Consider the following 20918-nt stretch of genomic DNA (forward strand, 5'->3'; position numbering starts at 1 on the left):
TACCGATCGATCCATGATGTAAATATCGTCGACATAAGCAAGTAAAATATGGGTGTTTGTGTATATTGTTCCACTTCTTTTGACCTACGCGTCTCGTATGACCTTTTCCAGCATGATGTTGAGGAGATCACACGACAGGCCGTCTCCTTGTCTGAAACCTCTTTTGGTATTAAACTCTTCAGAGAGGTTCTTTCCTATTTTAACTGAGGACCGAGTATCAGTTAATGTCGTCTTACAAAGTTGAATGAGCTTTGCGGGGATACCAAAATCAGACATGGCTTGGAACGTCTTTCGACAAAATCGACAAAAAGATGTAAGGGAAGGTGTCGGTCTGCATTTCTTTTCCAGGATTTGTCTCAAGGTAAATATATGGTCAATGGTGGATTTACCCGGTCTACAGCTGCACTGATAGGGTCCAATTATTTCATTGACCACAGGCAATAGGGAGCAGTCTTATGCACCTGTAATTGGAGCACACAGTTTTATCTCCCTTCTGGTGGACTGGACATAGGGGGCTCACGTTCCAATCGTCGGGTACGCGTTCTTCATGCCAGATGGTGCTAAATAACTGATGCATATACTTTATCAGCGTGTCGCCTCCGGATTTGAACAGCTCGGCTGGTAGGCCATCGGCTCCTGCCGCTTTATTTTTCTTCAGCGGGTTTATTGCTGTTTTTCCCTCATCTTGGCTGAGTGGTATACATTCAATACCATCTTCTGGGATTGGATCTGTGGTATCTTCGTTGTCTTCGTTAGTATTGGATACCAGCAATTTGGAAAAACTTTCTTTCCATATCCCGAGCACACTATCTGTATCAGTTACCAAATTACCTTGCTGGTCTCTACAGGAGGATGTGCCTGTACCATAGCTGTCAGTTTGATGTTTCACTCTTTGGTAGAATTTTCGGACTTACATCTGGCTCCTGTACATCTCGAATTTTTCACACTCCCGCTTTTCCATTTCTCTCTTTTTCGTGAGGAAAAGACGTTTCTCCTCTCTCCTTTTCTCCCTATACCTCTCTCGTGCGCTACGCCTTGCTACTGATTGTAGAGTAGCCTTATATGCCGCATTTTTCTTTTCGGTAGCAGCACGACACTCCTGGTCATAACATGGGTTCTTTGGTAAAGGTCTCTGGTATCCATGTACTGATTTTGCGGCTGTTTGCATGTAGTGCGCAATACTTTTGCCATTGCGCTGATATATTGTCGGGACGAGGAGTACTTTCATTATGCAATTGGGCCAGTTGAGTGGAATATGCTGTGGCAATCTGTTGTGTTTGCAGCTTACCAATATCCAACTTCCGTGTTGTGTCTGTTCGTGTTTTATTTGCAACGTTTAGACCTTTGCTGCAACAAGGTAGTGGTCGAAGTCAATGTTTGCTCCTCGGAACGAACGTGATCAATTTGATTTATTGTTCTTTGATCTGAATACAGCCAGGTGTCCTAACTACAATTTTTTGCTGCTGCGAAGATTATCAGTCTCCTTCCATTATCAGATGTTTTCCTTGGAGACTGAATTTACCGATTGTTGGGTCAATGATATTCTCCTTTCCAACTTTGGCATTAAAATCGCCTAGAATAATTTTAATGTCATGGGCAGGACAACGGTCATAAGTTTCTTCTAAGCGCTCATAAAATATATCTTTGGTCTGTTCGTCCTTGTCTTCGGTTGGAACATGAGCGCAGATAAAGCGAATGTTGAAGAATTTTGCTTTTATCCTTATTGTAGCGTCTTTCATTCACTGGGGTGAAGCTGGAGTCCAGATGTTTTAACCTCCGAGCAACTACAAATCCGCAACCAAACTCATGCTTTACGTCATGTCATATGTTGACGTTTTCCCAATCCATCGTATTTCCTGTATGGCAGTTATATCGACCTTGTACTTTTCAAGTACATCTGCTTTTTTCTTTTCTTCCTTTTTTTTCATAGTATGCTGCTTTTTCTAGGGGAGGGTTATTAACTGGACGCCCAACCCAAGTTTTTAACGTTCTTAAGGGTGAACGCGTGGCACATGTTAGCTCACTACCTTTAACGTGTGTTAATAGCAGTTGACAAGGTGACAACACGGGAGGTTAGTGTCCAGTTGAGATGAGGGAGAGACCAAGATAAATCCTGGGCTTTGCCATCCCAAAGCTGGTCAGGACCGTTCCTTGGTATCTTTCATCCCAAAATTCACCCCCTAGGAACGGCACGTATGTAATAATATTTTTATGGAGTCTTCTTGTCCATGCCCTCAACAAGGGTGAGCATATGAGAGCACAGGTCTAATTATACTACACGTATCTGAAAATAGCATTTATGGATTTAGGCCTTAACGGGTATCATCCATTTACGGTATGTGTAGGATTCTTCATCAGTATTGGGAAATTATGGGGAAATATTAATAAATACAAGTTCCGATACAGGCGTATGGACTTGTAGGTGTTCTAAATCTACAGAGTAGTTTTAGAACCGAAATTAATTGTTGTCCAAAGACGAACAACAACAACACTTCAATGAATTTACTCGTAGACAACACAATAAGTAGTCGATACTTACGTGTTGCTATTAGGAAACTGGTGGTGTAGGTTAAATGAAACACTTAGTTTAACTTTATAGACACAGGCGGTCTGAAACTTTACTTTATTTATTTTGCGGTAAAGATGCTGCTTTCTGCTTCAAGCTTTGCAGATGATTATTCTCGTTAGAGATGGTATGACGATCTTTGGTGACAGCTTTCGTGGCGCCGGTAAATGGAAAATTGTCGAGGTTATCGACACTGACGTCCGATAGACTCTAAACCTCGACATCAGTATTGGGAAAATTATGGGGAAATATTAATAAATAGTTATAGGTCTAAACTTGTCTCAGATATTATCCGATCTTTACTTAAGAGAACAAACAAAATAATAAAGGGAATGACGTCGCCAACATAATATTTTCCCACTTTAAGCTCGATGTTGTTTATGTATGTAGAAAAATCCGAGTACTCCAATGTTAATATTTTCATCGGTGAAGGAAATTTTAATAAAAACATTTATAAAGTCACCAATAACCTGTCGCCTTCTAAATTTTGAAGTGTAAAATCTGATGATTTTATAAAATTTAAAATTTTCTTCATCGCTGCAAGTCACGAAATGATGATTACTTAATCTTTTCCACCTTTAAAAAAAAGAAAACAAAAGATGAAAATAAACCCAATAAAGGACCTAGAAGACAGTAAGCCAACAACAACATGTATATGAATATATGTGACAGTATTGTGCAAAACAAAAACGAACAAAAATACAAATGCATATATTTTTGAATATGCTCTAAGCATGCATTTACTCAATATAAGATGACAAGGGGTTAACTTCTCTAAAGTAGAAAACAGAATTGGTCAGCTACTATAGAAAAGTTTTAAAATATTGAGTAGATGGATTCTGTGGTAATAATCTGAAACAGGGTATATGATTCAATGTGTCAGACACTAAGGAGTAGAAATCTGTATTGATTGATAAAAAATGGAGTCCAGATAGCTTATTTATTCATCTACTATGAGTAGCTCGATGCATACATTAAACGCTACTTTGCAATATATGAATCAATGGGTTAGGGCCTATTTCTTTATGTCGAATTGAAATTGAAAATTAATAAAATGCCCCTTTTTGTCTAAAATGTATTATTTATTTTAAGAAAAAAAAAAAAAGAATGGAAGTATTATTAATATCGACATCAAGAATTGGGCGCAAACTTCAATTTAGTATCGCCAGGACCCTCATTCAGAGTAATATCCAGAAATAAATCCTTCCAGAATTTTTCCCTTGAAGTAGATTAAATGTATTTATTTGTTATGAACGTTTCATTTGTAGTTTCTTTATTTTTAAATGTTATTCATTTGATTTTGGTGTAGTAGTTTTGCACAACACTGTTATTTGAAATACAAATGTATTCATACGCACGCACCTAGTATTGGCCATTTATTCACAAAGCCTATACATGTGTATGTGCGTGTGTGTAATACCCAAGTATTTCTTCGTGCACACCTTCACAGTATAATGTGTTCTAATATAAACATATACATATAAAAAAATGCCATGTATACATATATATGAATGCATAAATTCATACATAATTTACTTAAACATATTTATGTATACATACAAATTTATATACATACGCACACATCCTTCGTACATTTCATGATGTTTCAAACATTATGCATGTACGTGAGCCACTCTCTCTTTATCTGTGTGTGTGCATGTATATAAATATAAAAAAATATATTACTTAAACTTACAGACAAGGTGACGATGGTAGTGTTGGCCCCGTTGGTCCTGTTGGCGACACACGAATGCATGAAGCCATATCACACACCTGTCTAAGTTCATCAGCTGAATATGAATTGGCTTTAATATTGAAAGAGTTAAGATGGATAACTGATCAGGTAAGCATACATTTACAGAGTACTGCAACAACAACATGAACAATGGCAAATATGCTAACTCACTGTGACATACATACATATACAACAAGTTAAAGTGAGAAAAAAGTAAAGCAATGAATAAATAACAAAAAAAGAAATGGGAACAATATCTCATTGACATTGTTTTGCTAAAAAATAAAGCGAAAGTTGAAACGGGTTATGTTACAGGGTGACCTGAATGTATGGATACAATAAAGACTTTAAGGATGAAGATGGAATTTTATAAATTTAGTTTTTAATTTATTGAGAAGTTTAAATTTTAAGCATGAATATTTACTTTAAAGAGAAATTATAAAAGTTTAATTCCATTTTTAATTATATATTTTAGTGAAGATTGTCTTCTTATTAATTAATGTGTAAAAATATTTTTTGTATAAATATTTTCCTATAAAATTATTATTATTATTAATATTTATTGGAACAACTATTTTTATATGTGTCTTTACTTTTATGTATATTTTATATTACAAATTCAATACAATGACAAGCATAACTATAAGTAATAAAATTATTCCTAAATATTTACAATTAAAAATATTTACAAATGTTTACATTTTAGGTTTAACTACGAATTTACTACAATAATGACATTTCGGTGAACATTTTGAACTTTTTTTATCGTCATTTAGTTCTCTATTAATAGGCAAATATAATTTTCATACATTCTATCTCTACTTATTGAGCTCAGGCATTCACGGATGTTGAAGACATCGAGGGACAAATCCTGTGCGGAGACCATAGAGCGAAAATACCCGCAGGCGGTTGGTGGGTTGTCGAGTTTGATCTACCTTATTTATATTTCTCTCATTGGAATAAGCGTATAGAATAGCATAAATCTGAATCCACTTGTCGTCTACCATTTGAAGTGGCAATTACTTCTAGTCCAGTCAACATTAGAGCTGTGTAGTTCCGGAACGAACTAGTTCCAAGGAACTATTCCGGACAAAGAACTATTTGAACTATATCCGGCTCTTGCATTTATATAGTTCCGTTAGTTCATATAGTTTCCGTCGTACATATAATTACTTTCATTTGTATAGTTGATTTTATTCCTTTAATTCAACACTCACATTGATCTTTCTCGTTCGGTGCGGTCACATTGTAAAATAAACGTAAATCACTTCCCCTGCAATTTATTTATTTGTATGTATATTAATCCACCATATTATGGAAACAATAAGAAAGAGAAAGTTTCGTTAAAATACTTCACTCTCGGAACTATTTGGAACTATGGAACTACATATATTAAGGAACTAGTTCCTTTTGGGAGAAGGAACTAGAAAGATCGATCCGCTCCAGGAACTAGATTGCCCAACTCTAGTCAACATAGACATTGAAATAGCAAAAATTTCCACTAAGCTGAATTTTGGTGGAGAGCTAGGGTTTGTCATTAGAAGCAATGTTCTAAAAGTCCCTATCAATCCCATGTGCGCAAAAAAACTATTCGCAGTCAAAGGTCAACATTTATGGATTTTTTAGGATTTCGGATTATTTCTTGAAAACGGTGGGTCTAATCAAAATGTGTATAGAGCAAATATTGAAGACAGGAAAATTTTCTACAAGTTTTGTCTTTATAATTTTTTTATAAAAGGAACCATTCTTGACATATAGCGGTTCTGACCCGTCGAAATGAGTTTTAATTAAACACTTTTTATGGACTTTATCCTGGACAATTCAAAAATAGGTATTTTCTACCTCACTTCTTCGGTCCATTGTAAAACCGATAAGGATTTTAAATTTATCAACAGATTTTGTCTGTAACCTTTCTTTTCTCTTAGGAATTGTTGTCAACTCTTTGGGTCCTAAAAAAGTAGGTAAGGTCGGAGACACAACCACAATTGTCTAGCAAATTAATTTCCAAACCGATACATTCGTAATTTTTTTAAATATAGTATTTTTAAAGAACTACATATGGTGTCACCTGGGGAACTGCCTTTAACACCCGTTAAAGGTAGTGAGCTAACATGTGCCGCGCGTTCACCCATAAGAACGTTAAAAACTTGGGTTTGGGCGTCGGGTTAGTAACCCTCCCCTAGAAAAAACAGCCTACTATGAAAAAACGAAAGAAAAGAAAAACAAACCCCTCTAAAGTTGACGAACCCCGCAAACGTTTTAAGGACCATGATCTGCGAATCTGCACCTGGAATGTTCGCACTCTTTATAGAGAAGGTGCAGTCTTCGCATTGGCAGACGTACTTGAAAAGTACAAGACCGATATTACTGCCATACAGGAAATACGATGGATTGGGAAAGGCGTCACAACAACACCTAAAGGTGACGCACTGTATTATAGCTGCCATGACGTAAAGCATGAGTTTGGTTGTGGATTCGTAGTTAGTCGGAGACTAAAACATCTTGTATCCAGCTTCACCCCAGTGAATGAAAGACTTGCTGCAATTCGAATAAAAGCAAAATTCTTCAACATCAGCTTTATTTGCGCTCATGCTCCCACTGAAGAAAAGGACGAACAGACCAAAGATATATTTTACGAGTGCTTAGAAGAAACATATGACCGTTGCCCTGCCCATGACATTAAAATCATTCTAGGCGATTTTAATGCCAAAATTGGAAAGGAGAATATCTTTGGCCCAACAGTCGGGAAATTCAGTCTCCACAGTGAAACATCTGACAATGGTATGAGACTGATAGACTTTGCAGCTGCAAAAAACATGGTAGTTAGCAGTACCAGATTTAATCATCTCGATATTCATAAGGGCACCTGGCTGTCTCCAGATCAGAAAACAAGAAACCAAATTGATCATGTTGTGATAGATGGAAGACATTCATCGAGCGTGTTGGATGTACGATCGTTCCGAGGCGCAAACATTGATTCGGACCACTACCTTGTTGCAGCAAAGGTACGCACCCGCTTAAACGTAGCAAACAAAGTACGAGCAGACACAACACGAAAGTTAGACATCGGTAAGCTGCAATCACAACAGATAGCCACAGCATATTCCACTCAACTAGCCCAATTGCTTAATCAAAGCCCTCCTCATCCCGATAACATATCAGCGCAATGGCAAAGCATTGCCCACTCCATGCAAACAGCCGCAAAATCCATACTTGGATACCAGAGACCTCCACCAAGGAATCCATGGTATGATGAGGAGTGTCGTGCTGCCACCGAAGAGAAAAATGCGGCATATAAGGCTACTTTACAATCCGTAGCAACGCGTAGCGCACGAGAGAGATACAGGGAGAAAAGGAGAGAGGAGAAACGTCTTTTCCGCAGGAAAAAGAGAGAGATGGAAAAGCGGGAGTGTGAAAAAATCGAGATGTACAGGAGCCAGAATGAAGTCCGAAAATTCTACCAAAGAGTCAAGCATCAAACTGATGGCTTTGGTACAGGCACATCCTCCTGTAGAGACCAGCAAGGTAATTTGGTAACTGATACAGATAGTATACTCAGGATATGGAAAGAACATTTTTCAAATCTGTTGGTATCCAATAGCAGCGAAGAAGACGAAGATACCACAGTCCCAATCCCAGAAGATGGTATTGAATGTATACTGCCCAGCCAAGATGAGGTAAAGACAGCAATAAATCGGCTGAAGAATAATAAGGCAGCAGGGGCCGATGGCTTACCAGCCGAGCTGTTCAAAACCGGAGGCGACACGCTGATAAGGTGTATTCATCAGCTAGTTAGCACCATCTGGCAGGAAGAACGAGTACCCGACGATTGGAACCTGAGTATCCTGTGCCCCGTCCACAAGAAGGGAGATAAGACTGTATGCTCTAACTATAGGGGCATAAGTCTACTCCCTATTGCCTACAAGATCGTGTCAGGGATATTGTGCGAACGACTAAAGCCAATGGTCAACGAGATTATTGGACCATACCAATGCGGCTTTAGACCTGGCAAGTCCACCATTGACCAGATATTTACCCTGCGGCAAATCCTGGAGAAGACCCAAGAGATGCAGATCGACACCTACCACCTTTTTGTCGATTATAAAGCAGCCTTCGACAGTCCGCTGCGCTCAAAGGTATTCCAAGCCATGTCTGAATTTGGTATTCCCGCAAAGCTCATCCGGCTTTGTAAAATGACTTTAACTGACACGAGGTCCTCAGTTAAAATAGGAAAGAACCTCTCCGAAGAGTTTGGTACCAAAAGAGGTTTCAGACAAGGAGACAGCCTTTCGTGTGACCTCTTCAACATCCTGCTAGAAAAGGTTATACGAGAGGCAAACGTCAAAAGAAGTGGCACAATCTACACCAATAGTCACATGTTACTTGCTTATGCTGATGATATAGACATCATGGGTCGATCAGTAAAAGAAGTAACTGATACCTTTATAAAGGTCGAAGGAGAATCTGCTAAAGTGGGTCTGGCGGTAAACGGTGAGAAGGCCAAGTTGATGGTGTCGACGCGCAATGCGTCCATTGAGCTCGGACCGACTGTGGAAGTTGGTTCCTATAATATTGAGGTAGTAAAAGACTTCGTCTACCTCGGCACCTCCGTCAACAATAAAAAGAAGAATTGTATTGGCCAACAGATGCTACTTTGGATTAAGTAAGCAGTTTAAAAACAAAGCCACATCTCGTCAAACAAAAATAACGCTCTACAAAACACTGATACTACCCGTGCTGATGTATGGCTCCGAAGCCTGGGTACTTGCGCAAGCAGACATGGCAGTGCTTGGTGTGTTTGAGAGAAAAATTCTTCGAAAGATCTACGGACCAATCTGCGTTGACGGTGAATATCGACGTCGCATGAACCACGAGCTGTATCTGCTATACAACGACATCAATATTGTTAAACGTATCGAGATGCAGCGATTGCGTTGGCTAGGCCATATCATAAGAATGAGCGATGATGAACCCGCTAAAAAGGCGTATGAATACATGCCACATGGCGGTGCACGCAGAATTGGCAGGCCAAGGAATAGATGGCGCAAACAAGTGGATGTTGAGATGAAAAGGCGCGGTATTCCAGAGAGCAAAGCAACAAATAGAGAGGAATGGAGATCTCTTCTTAGTTCGGCCTATAGAACAAATGTTCTGTAATGGGCCAGCTAAGTAAGTAAGTAAGTATTTTTAAAGAAATAGGGTATAGGGTAAGTAACCCACCCCCTCCGAAATTAAAAAAAAGTGGGCGTGGACAAATTACGTAAATGTATAATTTTCATGGGAGTCGGACTCCATTCGCCAGTTATTTGGCCCGAAAGACCAGATTTAAAAACGCACTAGACCCGGTTGAGCCGATTACCGCAAAGTTGGTATCATTTGAAAGCTTAGAGAAATACCTAACACATGGCTCACCTCATGATGTTCTTACGCGGCTTAATTCTTCTCATGTGCAATTTGACAGTTATATCACGATATCTCAAGAATGGGGACTCCTATTGAAGAGTCATAATGATCATTTTTGTAGATAAAAAACTGAATACGGCCACCAAAAAAATGACCTTTTACCCTGAATGACTTTGTTTGCTCAAATGAGATCGATGGGGAATTTTAAGACGTTACTTTTAATGACAAGCCCTAGCTTTCCACCAAAATTCAGCTTTGTGGGAAGTAGAGGAGAAATTGAACATAAATTAGTGCAGCCAACTATAAAAGCAAAGGCACAAACCAAAAGTAGGTATTGCCAACAACGTTACCAACATTGTGTTGGTAGTTGAACATACCCGGCGTTTACAAATGCCAGTATTGGCAAGACAATAGCAAAAATACAAACCTTTTTCACAAATACATTTATACATTTTTAAATATGTATAGAGAAAGGTATGAATGTATTGGTAAAAATGGTTTGTAACTTTGCTATTGTCTTGCCAATACTGTCTGCTAACCTAGATAGCTGATATTCACCTTTTTATTATGTATATGCTATAACATGGGCAACACATACTTTCGGTTTGTGTATTTGCTATTATAGTTGGCAACACTCATTTCTGTTCAATTTTCGTCCGCCTGAGGCCGCTCCTCAAAAACCTGAGTCCCCATTTCATCTCTACTGTGAGAATTTTTGCTATTTCTATTTAGAGTGGACTACAAGATCATACAGAGTAAATCTCTTCTGGTACAAGTGTCCAGTTGGTCGACCAGTTCCCTACTCTTTAAACCATCTACGATTCGGGCATAGCTCTTCTTTAATGACCGGATCATTAAATCAGCGGGTAAGGTCGGACAGAGTAAATCTCTTCTGGTTCAAATGTCCAGTTGGTCGACCAGTTCCCTACTCTTAAAACTATTTACGTTTATCCATTTATTTATTGGCATTAATTTTTGCTTCACGACGAACGTAAAAGACCCACGTTGCAGTACTTGTTCGGGTGTTAACCTCCGTCGAACTTCCGATCATCCTCCTCCGAACCTCCGACCATTCTCCTCGGAACTTCCGACCACACTCCTCCGAACTTTCGACCACTCTCCTCCGAACCTTCGACCACTCTCCTCCTAAGAACTAGTCCTTTCCACCTTCAATGCACAGCAACATCAAACCTGTTCGCTGCCACGCACACACACACGAACGCACAAACGCTCGAAAAATAAATAATTTTTTTCTAATCGATTATACTCGATTTAAGTCTTCGAGTAAACTCGTAAAATGTCAATTTGAATCGGGGTTTATTTAAAAAGAGCTCCGGCGATTTTTTTTTGTTTTTTAATTTTTCTCACCTATGAACATGGTAGTTTCAGAAACCGCAAAAAACTTCCCAGACGTCAGCACCTTCCACTTAAATTTGGTTCAAGTACACCGTACCATTAATTCTGAGCTAACGGTTTGTCTGTATCATACCTGGGTACATTGTTTTTTGGATCCCTTGGAGAAAGAGTTGTTTGCAACGACGATTTAAAGGAGTCTTACGAACGGTTTGTAGCATCTGTAAGACATAGAGTTAGCCCACTCAGATGTTCTTACATCGCTCAGCATTTTTTTTCGTATCATTGTATTGCAAAGGTCTTCGGGAAGTGTTTCACTGCCCGTATTCCCCTTTGAGCATTGTCTCTAGGAATAAACTTCTAGGTTGTAGCCCTAACTAGTCCAGAGAATCGCAGAGATTAGCAATGATTTCGAATCAGTCAGCTTGATGTTTCTTTTCAGTTTAGCCTAAAAACCAAACATGCTCTGGACTAGAATAACCGTTGTAGCTGATGGAGTGAAAGTTACCGGCATCCTGATTTTTTTCCTTTATTCATTCTATAGGGTATCTACAAGTTCATTACATTTTACTTTACACGGTGCTCTTAAAACAATTTTAAATGGAAGATGCGTACACCTCGGAAATTTTTGCGGATTCTGAAACTACAATGTTTATAGATGAGAACAATCAAAAAACAAAAAAAATCGCCGGAGCGCTTTTTAAATAAATCGCGATTTAAGTTGACATTTTTAGGGGTTGTTTAGGTTATCGCGATTTTGCTTAGAAACCACATTTCCTATCTAAATGGGTCTAAAAAAAATGTTGTAGATATCAAAATTCTCTACAAGATTGACCTTTATGATATTCTCGTCGGTTTTACCGTTTTTGAGATATAGAAGTTCAAATTGGGACAATTCAAATTCAATTCAATTCTGTATCGCCCCCTTATAAAACAATGTCATGACTGCAAATTCCCAACTTAAACTTATATATCTAAAAAAATGTTACAACTAAGGATAAGTCACTTAAGCCAGTCTTGTAGAGAATTTTCACAGCTTTAAAATTTTCTCAGGTCACATGTCGATACGACTTACCGTATTCAAGCAAATTCGCGAAACCCTAACAAAAAAAACTAAAAATGTAAACTGAGCTTCCTTATCTCAAAAATGGTACAAGCTGGGAACAAATGATAAACGTCAATCCTCTAGAGAATTTTGACAGCTACAACGTTTTCTTTAGCTCCATTTCGATTGGACTTGCGGTTTTTAAGCAAAATCGTAAAAACCTAAAAAACACCTAAAAATGTGAATTTTGACCGCGATTTATTTAAAAATCCCTACAGCGATTTTTTCTTGTTTTTGGATTTTTCTCATCTATGAACACTGCTGATTCAGAATTCACAAAAACTTTCCCTGTGTAAGCGGTTTTCATCAAAAGTTAGTTAAGGCGCACCCTACATGACATTGTTTTATAAGGGGGCGATACAGTCAGTGCATTGTCCCAAGTTGAACTTCTATATCTCAAAAATGGTAAAAACTACGAAAATACCATTAAGGTCGATCTTGTAGAGAATTTTCATAGCTACAATATTTGTTTTAGTCCCATTTTGAAAGGAAATGCGGTTTCTAAGCAAAATCGCGAAAACCTAAACAACCCCTAAAAATGTCAACTTAAATCGCGATTTATTTAAAAAGCGCTCCGGCGATTTTTTTTGTTTTTTGATTGTTCTCATCTATGAACTTTGTAGTTTCAGAATCCGCAAAAACTTCCGAGGTGTAAGCACCTCCCATTTAAAATTGTTTCAAGAGCACCGTGTTTATCATTAAAAATATTTTTAATTTCATTAAGTGACAGGTTTATTTTAGCGTTCTTCGTCATGTATTCTGCGAACGTCCACGTCTTTGTTGCCTTGTGGATCCCATTCCACAGCATATCTTGCCACGCTGTCGGGGGTTTTACGAATAGTATGTCCCACCCAACTCCACTTTCTTTTCATCAGTTCGTTATCTGATGTTGTATTAGGCCAGAATATGCGCCAAATTATGTTGTTTTGACACATCCTGAATTAAACCATAATATTTTGTCTTTCCCAGGCTATACTTTTTGCGAGAATATTGCGCAAAATATTCTCAATAGAGTCGCTGAGTGTCTAAAGCAGGTATCGTCACCAAACAAATGAAGTATGTGCGGTCACACGCATACGACATCGAGAGCGTAAATTTCGCTCTCTCCACAAACATCGTGTGGGTTAATGCATTGCTAAAATTAAAAATTGAAAAAAGCGTCAACAGAACCTTTGACCATTGACTTCTGAACGAAGACTGAACGGTGGTTGTTATGTTGTTATTCTCATCAAGGGCACGTGTGCCCCTTTTTGCCGGATGCTGGTCTAAAGCAGTGTTCACCAGCGAGCCCGTACTGAGAGCAACTGAGCATACATTACCGTGTGTTTTGGATTGAAAGTTACGATAATTTGCTCTCAGTAGCAGCTCGCTGGTGAACACTGGTCTAAAGCATCAATCGGCACACAACACCAACAATTTGAGCAAATACTATTGTCAGTGCATGGTTTTTTAATTACTGGGTGGAGAGAGAAACTCTCTTTGCTTGCTCGCCATACTTTGATACTTTTTTGAAAGAAATCCAGAAATCCAGAATGCAAATGGGGTAAATAAGAAACTTCGTTTGATACGAAATAGTCCATTCCGCCATGGTAAGGTCAAGAACTATTTGTAGGTTACTGTTCATGACGCATTTCAAGGTCTGTTGAACATCTTACTACAGATGTCTATATTTACAATCGGTAATTTTTCTCTTCCCTTTTAAAATTGCCTCCTGTCAGTTACGAAAAATATAAAAGGAATTACCTGGAAATATGTAGTACGACCAATTTTTTATACTTCCATTCCCCTTACAAACAGGGATTTTGTTGCAATAAAATTTAGTGTATAATTTTTTGGTCTTGTGTGATGAGTTTATATCGAACTCCAATCATAAGCTCTATATATGACATTCTTTTCATCTTCTGACACCCCTTCGAATAATGTTACCATAAATGGAACATTTTTAACTGCAATATTTATACCAAAATAATGTTTTATTATTGAGATTTTCTTATATTTACTTATTATATAACTTTAGATATGATAACTATGTATTCTTATGACAAATCCTTTGTCATTTAATTTTTTAAAGTATTTCATAAATCCTAATAACACAGGTGTTATTGCAGAAATATTGAAAGGACTCCAGGTAACTTTTTGTATACAAATTATTTTTTCTTAATAACTTTAAAAATAAATGTAATTATTTTTTAACAAATTACTTTCAAACCAATACTCTGTGTAAAAATTATTAACAATTAAAAAAACGTGTAATTTTTCTTCTTGGTTTTTTTCAACAACAGGTTTACACAGAACACGCGGGAAAAGCACAAAGTTCCCGACGTTCTGTTAACAATGATTAACCAAATTGCCACATCAAAATACCAATCGCCGTGTTCATCATCGCTTTTGTGTGATGGAGCCGTCAAAAAAAGAAGAAAAAAAAAAATATTATTTGATTTAGGGATCAAAAGATACGGCATAACTCGCTTTTTTCAATTTCCAATTTTAATTAATTTGAAACCAAATTGGAAAATTGATGACAAGAAATGGTTATGAAATTGTGGGCAATATTTTATATTAATTAGAAATTTTTATTAATTATTTTATTAGTTTTATTTTGAGGAAATAAAAGAGTTTTTAATCAAATTTTGTATCCTTACATTTGGGGCACCATGTAAATGCGATATACATGGCAATACTACAACGTCTTTATTGGCCATTTAAAAAATTTTGTTTTAAAAAATATCTTATTTTTGTTTTTAATTGTTATATTTTTTGTATAATACTTTTTATTAAAGTTGAAAAAAGAAGATGAAACCGGTGATGTAACCAGAGATTGGAAATTTGCTGCCATGGTAGTGGATCGTTTGTGCCTTATTGTGTTTACGTTATTTACCATAATAGCCACATTGGCTGTATTGTTTTCAGCGCCCCATTTTATTGTAAGTTCTTCGAATCAAAATGTTTAATAATTTTATTTTATATTGAAATGTTTAATAAAGAAGAGGAAGTTCCAAAAACGTGTACGTGAAAATTGGTTTGATGTCCAAGACAAATATTCTTTAAAAATTCAATATTTTTTTTTTATTTAAAGAATAATTTTTAGTTTAACAAATCTATAGAAAAATATTTTTTAAAAAATTCTTGATAGAAATATAAATATATTTTTTAAAAATCCTTAGAAAAATATTTTTAAAAAATATTTAGAAAAATAAAAATATTTTTTTAAAATTCTTAAGAAAAAGACTGTTTTGATAAATATTTTTTATCTTTAGAAAAAAATATTTTGAATCATGTTTTTTAAAAATCCTTAAAAACTTTTCTGAAAGATTTTTTTTTGAAAAATATTTTCCATTTTTAGATCTTTTGATTTTTTTTAAACCACGTTTAGAGCATTTGACTATTTTAATCCACATTTAGATTTTTGATTTTTTAATCCACATTTAGATATTTTGAATTTTTTTTAATCCAAGTTTAAATTTTTTTGATTGAAGAAAAAAAATAGAAAAATTCACGTTTAGATCTTTTGATAATTTTTTTAGGATATTTTGAATTTTTTTAATCCAAGTTTAAATTTTTTTTGATTAAAAAAAATAGAAAAATCCACGTTTAAATCTTTTGATAATTTTTTTTAGCCAAGTTAAGATCTTTTAAAATTTTCCTTTTAAATCCTGGTTTAGTTCTTTTGAATTTTTTAAAATCCAAATTTAGATCTTTTGATTTTTTTTTAAATCCACGTTTAGATCTTTTGATATTTTTAAATCCACGTTTACATTTATTGATTTTTTTTTTTTTTTTGAATCCACATTTAGATTAATTGATCTTCTGATTTTTTTACTCCACTTTTAGATCTTTTGAAAAAATGTTTTTTTTTAATTTACTTGGTTTTTTTTTTAAATCCACGTTCACATTTTTATGTATTTTCTTTAACTTCACGTTCAAAAAATATTCTTTAACAACTCCACTTTAAAAAAAAAATTTTGTAACAACTCCACGTTAAAACAATATTTTTTTAACAACTCCACGATAAAAATTTTTTTTAAAGATCTACTTTCAACATACATTTTTAAAAAAAAAAATATTTTAAAAATATTTAAAAAAACATTTTTAAAGACTCCACGTTCAAAAAATATGTTTTTAAACTCCACTTTCGAAAATTATTTTTTTTAACTCCACGTTCAAAAAATATTTCTTAAAAAAATCCACTTTCAAAAAATATTTAAACTCCACGTTCATTTTTTTAAAATCCACGTTCAAGAAATATTTTTTTAACGTGGAGTTTCTAAAAGAATATTTTCTGAACGTGGAGTTTTTAAAAAATTTTTCTTTTAACTTGGAGTTTTTAAAAACTCCACATTTAAAAAATATTTTTTTAAAAACTCCAAGTTAAAAGAAAAATTTTCTAAAAACTCCACGTTCAGAAAATATTCTTTTAGAAACTCCACGTTAAAAAAATATTTTTTTTAAACTCCCCGTTAAAATAATAATTTTTTTAAACTCCACGTTAAAAATTATTTGTTTTAATTTTTTTTTGTTTGAAAATTCTCTATTCAAAAAATATATTTTGTTAACTCCACGTTCAAAGAAAATATTAAAAAAAAAAAAAACTCCACGTTCAGAAAATATTTAGAAATTAATTTAATTAATTTTAATTTTTTTAATTCCAAAAATATTTTTTTAAAAAGATCCTTGTTCAAATTGTTTGATTTTTTAAATTCCAAAAATATTTTTTTAAAAAAATCCTTGTTCAGATTCTTTAATTTTTTTTAATTCCAAAAATATTTTTTTAAAAAAATCATTGTTGAGATCCTTTGAAAAATATTTTTTACAAAATACACGTTCAGATCCTTTGAAAAATATTTTTTAAAAAATTCGCGTTCAGATCCTTTGAAAAATATTTTTTAAAAAAAATTCCCGTTCAGATCCTTTGAAAAATATTTTTTAAAAAATTCCCCTTCAGATCCTTTGAAAAATATTTTTTTATAAAATCCACGTTCAGATCCTTTAAAAAATATTTTTTTAAGAATCCACGTTCAGATCCTTTGAGAAATATTTTTAAAATATCTACGTTCACGTTTGAAAAATATATGTCTTTTGAAAATTCGTTTGAAAAATATATGTCTTTTGAAAATTCATGCTCAGATCCTTTGCAAAATATTTTTTAAAAAATAGAAGTTCAGATCCTTCGAAAAATATTTTTTTTTAAATTCACGTTCAGATCCCTTGAAAAATATATATCTTTTTAAAATCCACGTTCAGATCCTTTGAAAAATATATATCTCTTTAAAAAAATATTTTTTTAAAAACTCGACGTTGAGATCATTTGAAATATATTTTGTTAATAAATCCAAGTTCCGATCCTTTGAAAAATATTTTTTACAAAATCCACGTTCGGATCCTTTGAAAAATATTTTTTTAAATCCCCGTTCAGATCCTTTGAATATATTTTTTTAAAAAAAGCCACTTTCAGATCCTTTGAAAAATATTTTTTGAAAAATCCAGCTTCAGATCCTTTGAATTTTTTTTAATCCACGTTTAAGGCCTTTGAAATTTTTTTAATCCACGTTTAAGGCCTTTGAATTTTTTTTTAATCCACGTTTAAGGCCTTTGAAAAAATTTTCTTTTTAATCCACGTTTAAGGCCTTTGAAAAAATTTTTCTTTTTAAAAATCCACTTCATGACCTTTAAAAAATATTATAAAAAAATCATGGCCTTTAAAAAATATTAAAAAATCCTAGAAAAAATTTAAAAAAAAAAATTATATTTTTAGGCCATAGAAGTAAATTATTAAATTTTTAAAGTAAATAAATAAATTGTCTTATATCTACGTTTATTGTCTTTAAAATATACTTTAAAAAATGGTCAGAAAATTTTTTTTTAAAATAACCTAAAAAAATTTTTAACAAAAAATCATCAATTTTTTTAATTTCTTAAAGTATTTATTATTTTTATTTTTTTTAAATCCATTAAAAATATTTAAAAACAAATAGAAAAATAGTATAAGATAAATTTAAAGAAAAATGCTTAGAAAATATTAAAAAAACTGAAAAAAAACTTTGAAAAAAATTTAAAAAAATTCAACTTTTATTACCTTTGAAGTATATCAAAACAATTTTAAATATTTTTTTTTAATCATTTGAGAAATACTTTTTTAATGCATTCAAAAATGCTATAATATTTTTTATAAAATCCTTAGAATTTTCTTTATTATTTATTTAAAAAATAGAAGTTCAGATCCTTCGAAAAATATTTTTTTTTAAATTCACGTTCAGATCCCTTGAAAAATATATATCTTTTTAAAATCCACGTTCAGATCCTTTGAAAAATATATATCTCTTTAAAATCCACGTTCAGATCCTTGGAAAAATATTTTTTTAAAAACTCGACGTTGAGATCATTTGAAATATATTTTGTTAATAAATCCAAGTTCCGATCCTTTGAAAAATATTTTTTACAAAATCCACGTTCGGATCCTTTGAAAAATATTTTTTTAAATCCCCGTTCAGATCCTTTGAATATATTTTTTTAAAAAAAGCCACTTTCAGATCCTTTGAAAAATATTTTTTGAAAAATCCAGCTTCAGATCCTTTGAATTTTTTTTAATCCACGTTTAAGGCCTTTGAAATTTTTTTAATCCACGTTTAAGGCCTTTGAATTTTTTTTAATCCACGTTTAAGGCCTTTGAAAAAATTTTCTTTTTAATCCACGTTTAAGGCCTTTGAAAAAATTTTTCTTTTTAAAAATCCACTTCATGACCTTTAAAAAATATTATAAGAAAATCATGGCCTTTAAAAAATATTAAAAAATCCTAGAAAAAATTTAAAAAAAAAAATTATATTTTTAGGCCATAGAAGTAAATTATTAAATTTTTAAAGTAAATAAATAAATAAATTGTCTTATATCTACGTTTATTGTCTTTAAAATATACTTTAAAAAATGGTCAGAAAATTTTTTTTAAAATAACCTAAAAAAATTTTTAACAAAAAATCATCAATTTTTTTAATTTCTTAAAGTATTTATTATTTTTATTTTTTTTAAATCCATTGAAAATATTTAAAAACAAATAGAAAAATAGTATAAGATAAATTTAAAGAAAAATGCTTAGAAAATATTAAAAAAACTGAAAAAAAACTTTGAAAAAAATTTAAAAAAATTCAACTTTTATTACCTTTGAAGTATATCAAAACAATTTTAAATATTTTTTTTTAATCATTTGAGAAATACTTTTTTAATGCATTCAAAAATGCTATAATATTTTTTATAAAATCCTTAGAATTTTCTTTTAATCGACTTTATGCCTTTGAAAAATATTTTTTTTTAAACTCCACGTTGTTGAAAAACAGTTGTTTTAATATTGTATCAATATTAGAACTTGGTCGTAACGTTTTTGGAACACCTTCGCTATACTTTTAATTTTTTAATTAAAATATACTAACTCCCTAATTTCTCCACTTTCTTTTCTCTTCCAATCGAACCTTCCTTTCTTCTCTTTACAGTTCCCATAACTTTGCTGTTATGCGTTTATATGCTGCTGCAACAACAATAAGTTTGCCATATTCCGACAAATACAATTGCAACGCCCAAGCTTACGCCTATTGCTGTCGTTGTAGTAAAAGAAAAAAATGCTACTGCTGCTGCTTCAATAAAAAGCCCAAAGCTTACGGCCGCGCTCTCATCTCCCAAGCACCCGAAACAAAGTATAGCCGCTTAACAAAAAGACAACATCAACGACAACAATTTTATGGAGAATAAAGATTTTTATTTTGGAATTGGAATTTTTTGAAAATTTGCATACAATTCATTTAAAAGCACATGTGCCTGGTCAACGAAGATAAACAAAAATTATAGAAAACCAACAACAACATCAATAATACATAAAAATAATGATAAAACACACAAACAACAATAACAACAAATAATGAAGAGGAAAGCAAAATAAAAATGTTTAACAAAAAGAGACGAAAAAAGGATAACAACAAAAATGCAATAATTTAATTACAAAAATTAATTACCAAAATAAAAGAAAAAAATATTAAATTAAGTCGAAACAAAATGCTCTGCAATGCTATGGCAAAATTTAAGCTTTTTATGATTTATTTGTTTAATTATGAAAGAAAAATTAATTTCCTATTGGTTCGTAATTTGAGTCAGAAAATTATAACGAAGATTAAAAATACAGAAGAAGATGATGAAGAAAAAAGTTTGTTGCTGTGATAGGATCAATTTGAAAAAAAATAAATAAACAAACAAGGTGAACTAAAGAATCAAATTAAACAAGAAAAAAAAAGAAAAAACAATAACAACAATGATAAAGATTAAAAAATAACAACAAGTGTACAAACAAAATAAAACTAAACTATTTGCATCTAACCAAACACAAATCAATATCGGCCAAACTCTCTCTATCTATCTCTCAATTTGAATCTGAATGCAATTTGCAAACACATTTCTTCTAAAAGTTAAAATTCGAATGTGAAATTTTTTAACGAAATTCTGAAATGTACATAATATGAATGCACAGTGGTTTTGTCGAATAACTTAATTCTAGGTTTCTTCCTGATAGGTACTCCAAGAGCCTATTTTCAGCCTATATCATTGAAAAACGTGTTCAAAAACTTAAAAATGCCTTAAAACGGGAGATAACGTTTTATAGGGCTTTATCAAAACGTCGTTCTATATTGACCGTTTCTTATAAATGTCCTCTACCCAATAAAAACAAAGACAGCCAATTCGTTTGGAAATGAGACAAAGAGCCATTTTTTGGGCGTCGTGTT

General features: G+C 33.1%; 1 protein-coding gene across 2 annotated transcripts in view; it reads left to right on the forward strand.

Moving 5' to 3' along the window:
• Positions 1-20099, forward strand: part of nAChRalpha7 (nicotinic Acetylcholine Receptor alpha7) — a 460381-nt gene extending 440282 nt beyond the window's left edge. For both annotated transcript variants that reach the window (XM_073977639.1, XM_073977640.1), the window contains 3 exons: positions 4265-4409; positions 14943-15086; positions 19641-20099. In XM_073977639.1, the coding sequence (XP_073833740.1) occupies positions 4265-4409; positions 14943-15086; positions 19641-19649 (298 nt within the window). In that variant the 3' untranslated portion in view covers positions 19650-20099. The remainder of the gene's footprint in view (positions 1-4264; positions 4410-14942; positions 15087-19640) is intronic.
• Positions 20100-20918: the final 819 nt, after the last annotated feature.

This window comes from Musca autumnalis, unplaced genomic scaffold (genome assembly GCF_047663935.1).
Source record: "Musca autumnalis isolate F117 unplaced genomic scaffold, ASM4766393v1 scaffold_3, whole genome shotgun sequence".
Classification (NCBI taxonomy): Eukaryota; Metazoa; Arthropoda; class Insecta; order Diptera; family Muscidae; genus Musca; species Musca autumnalis.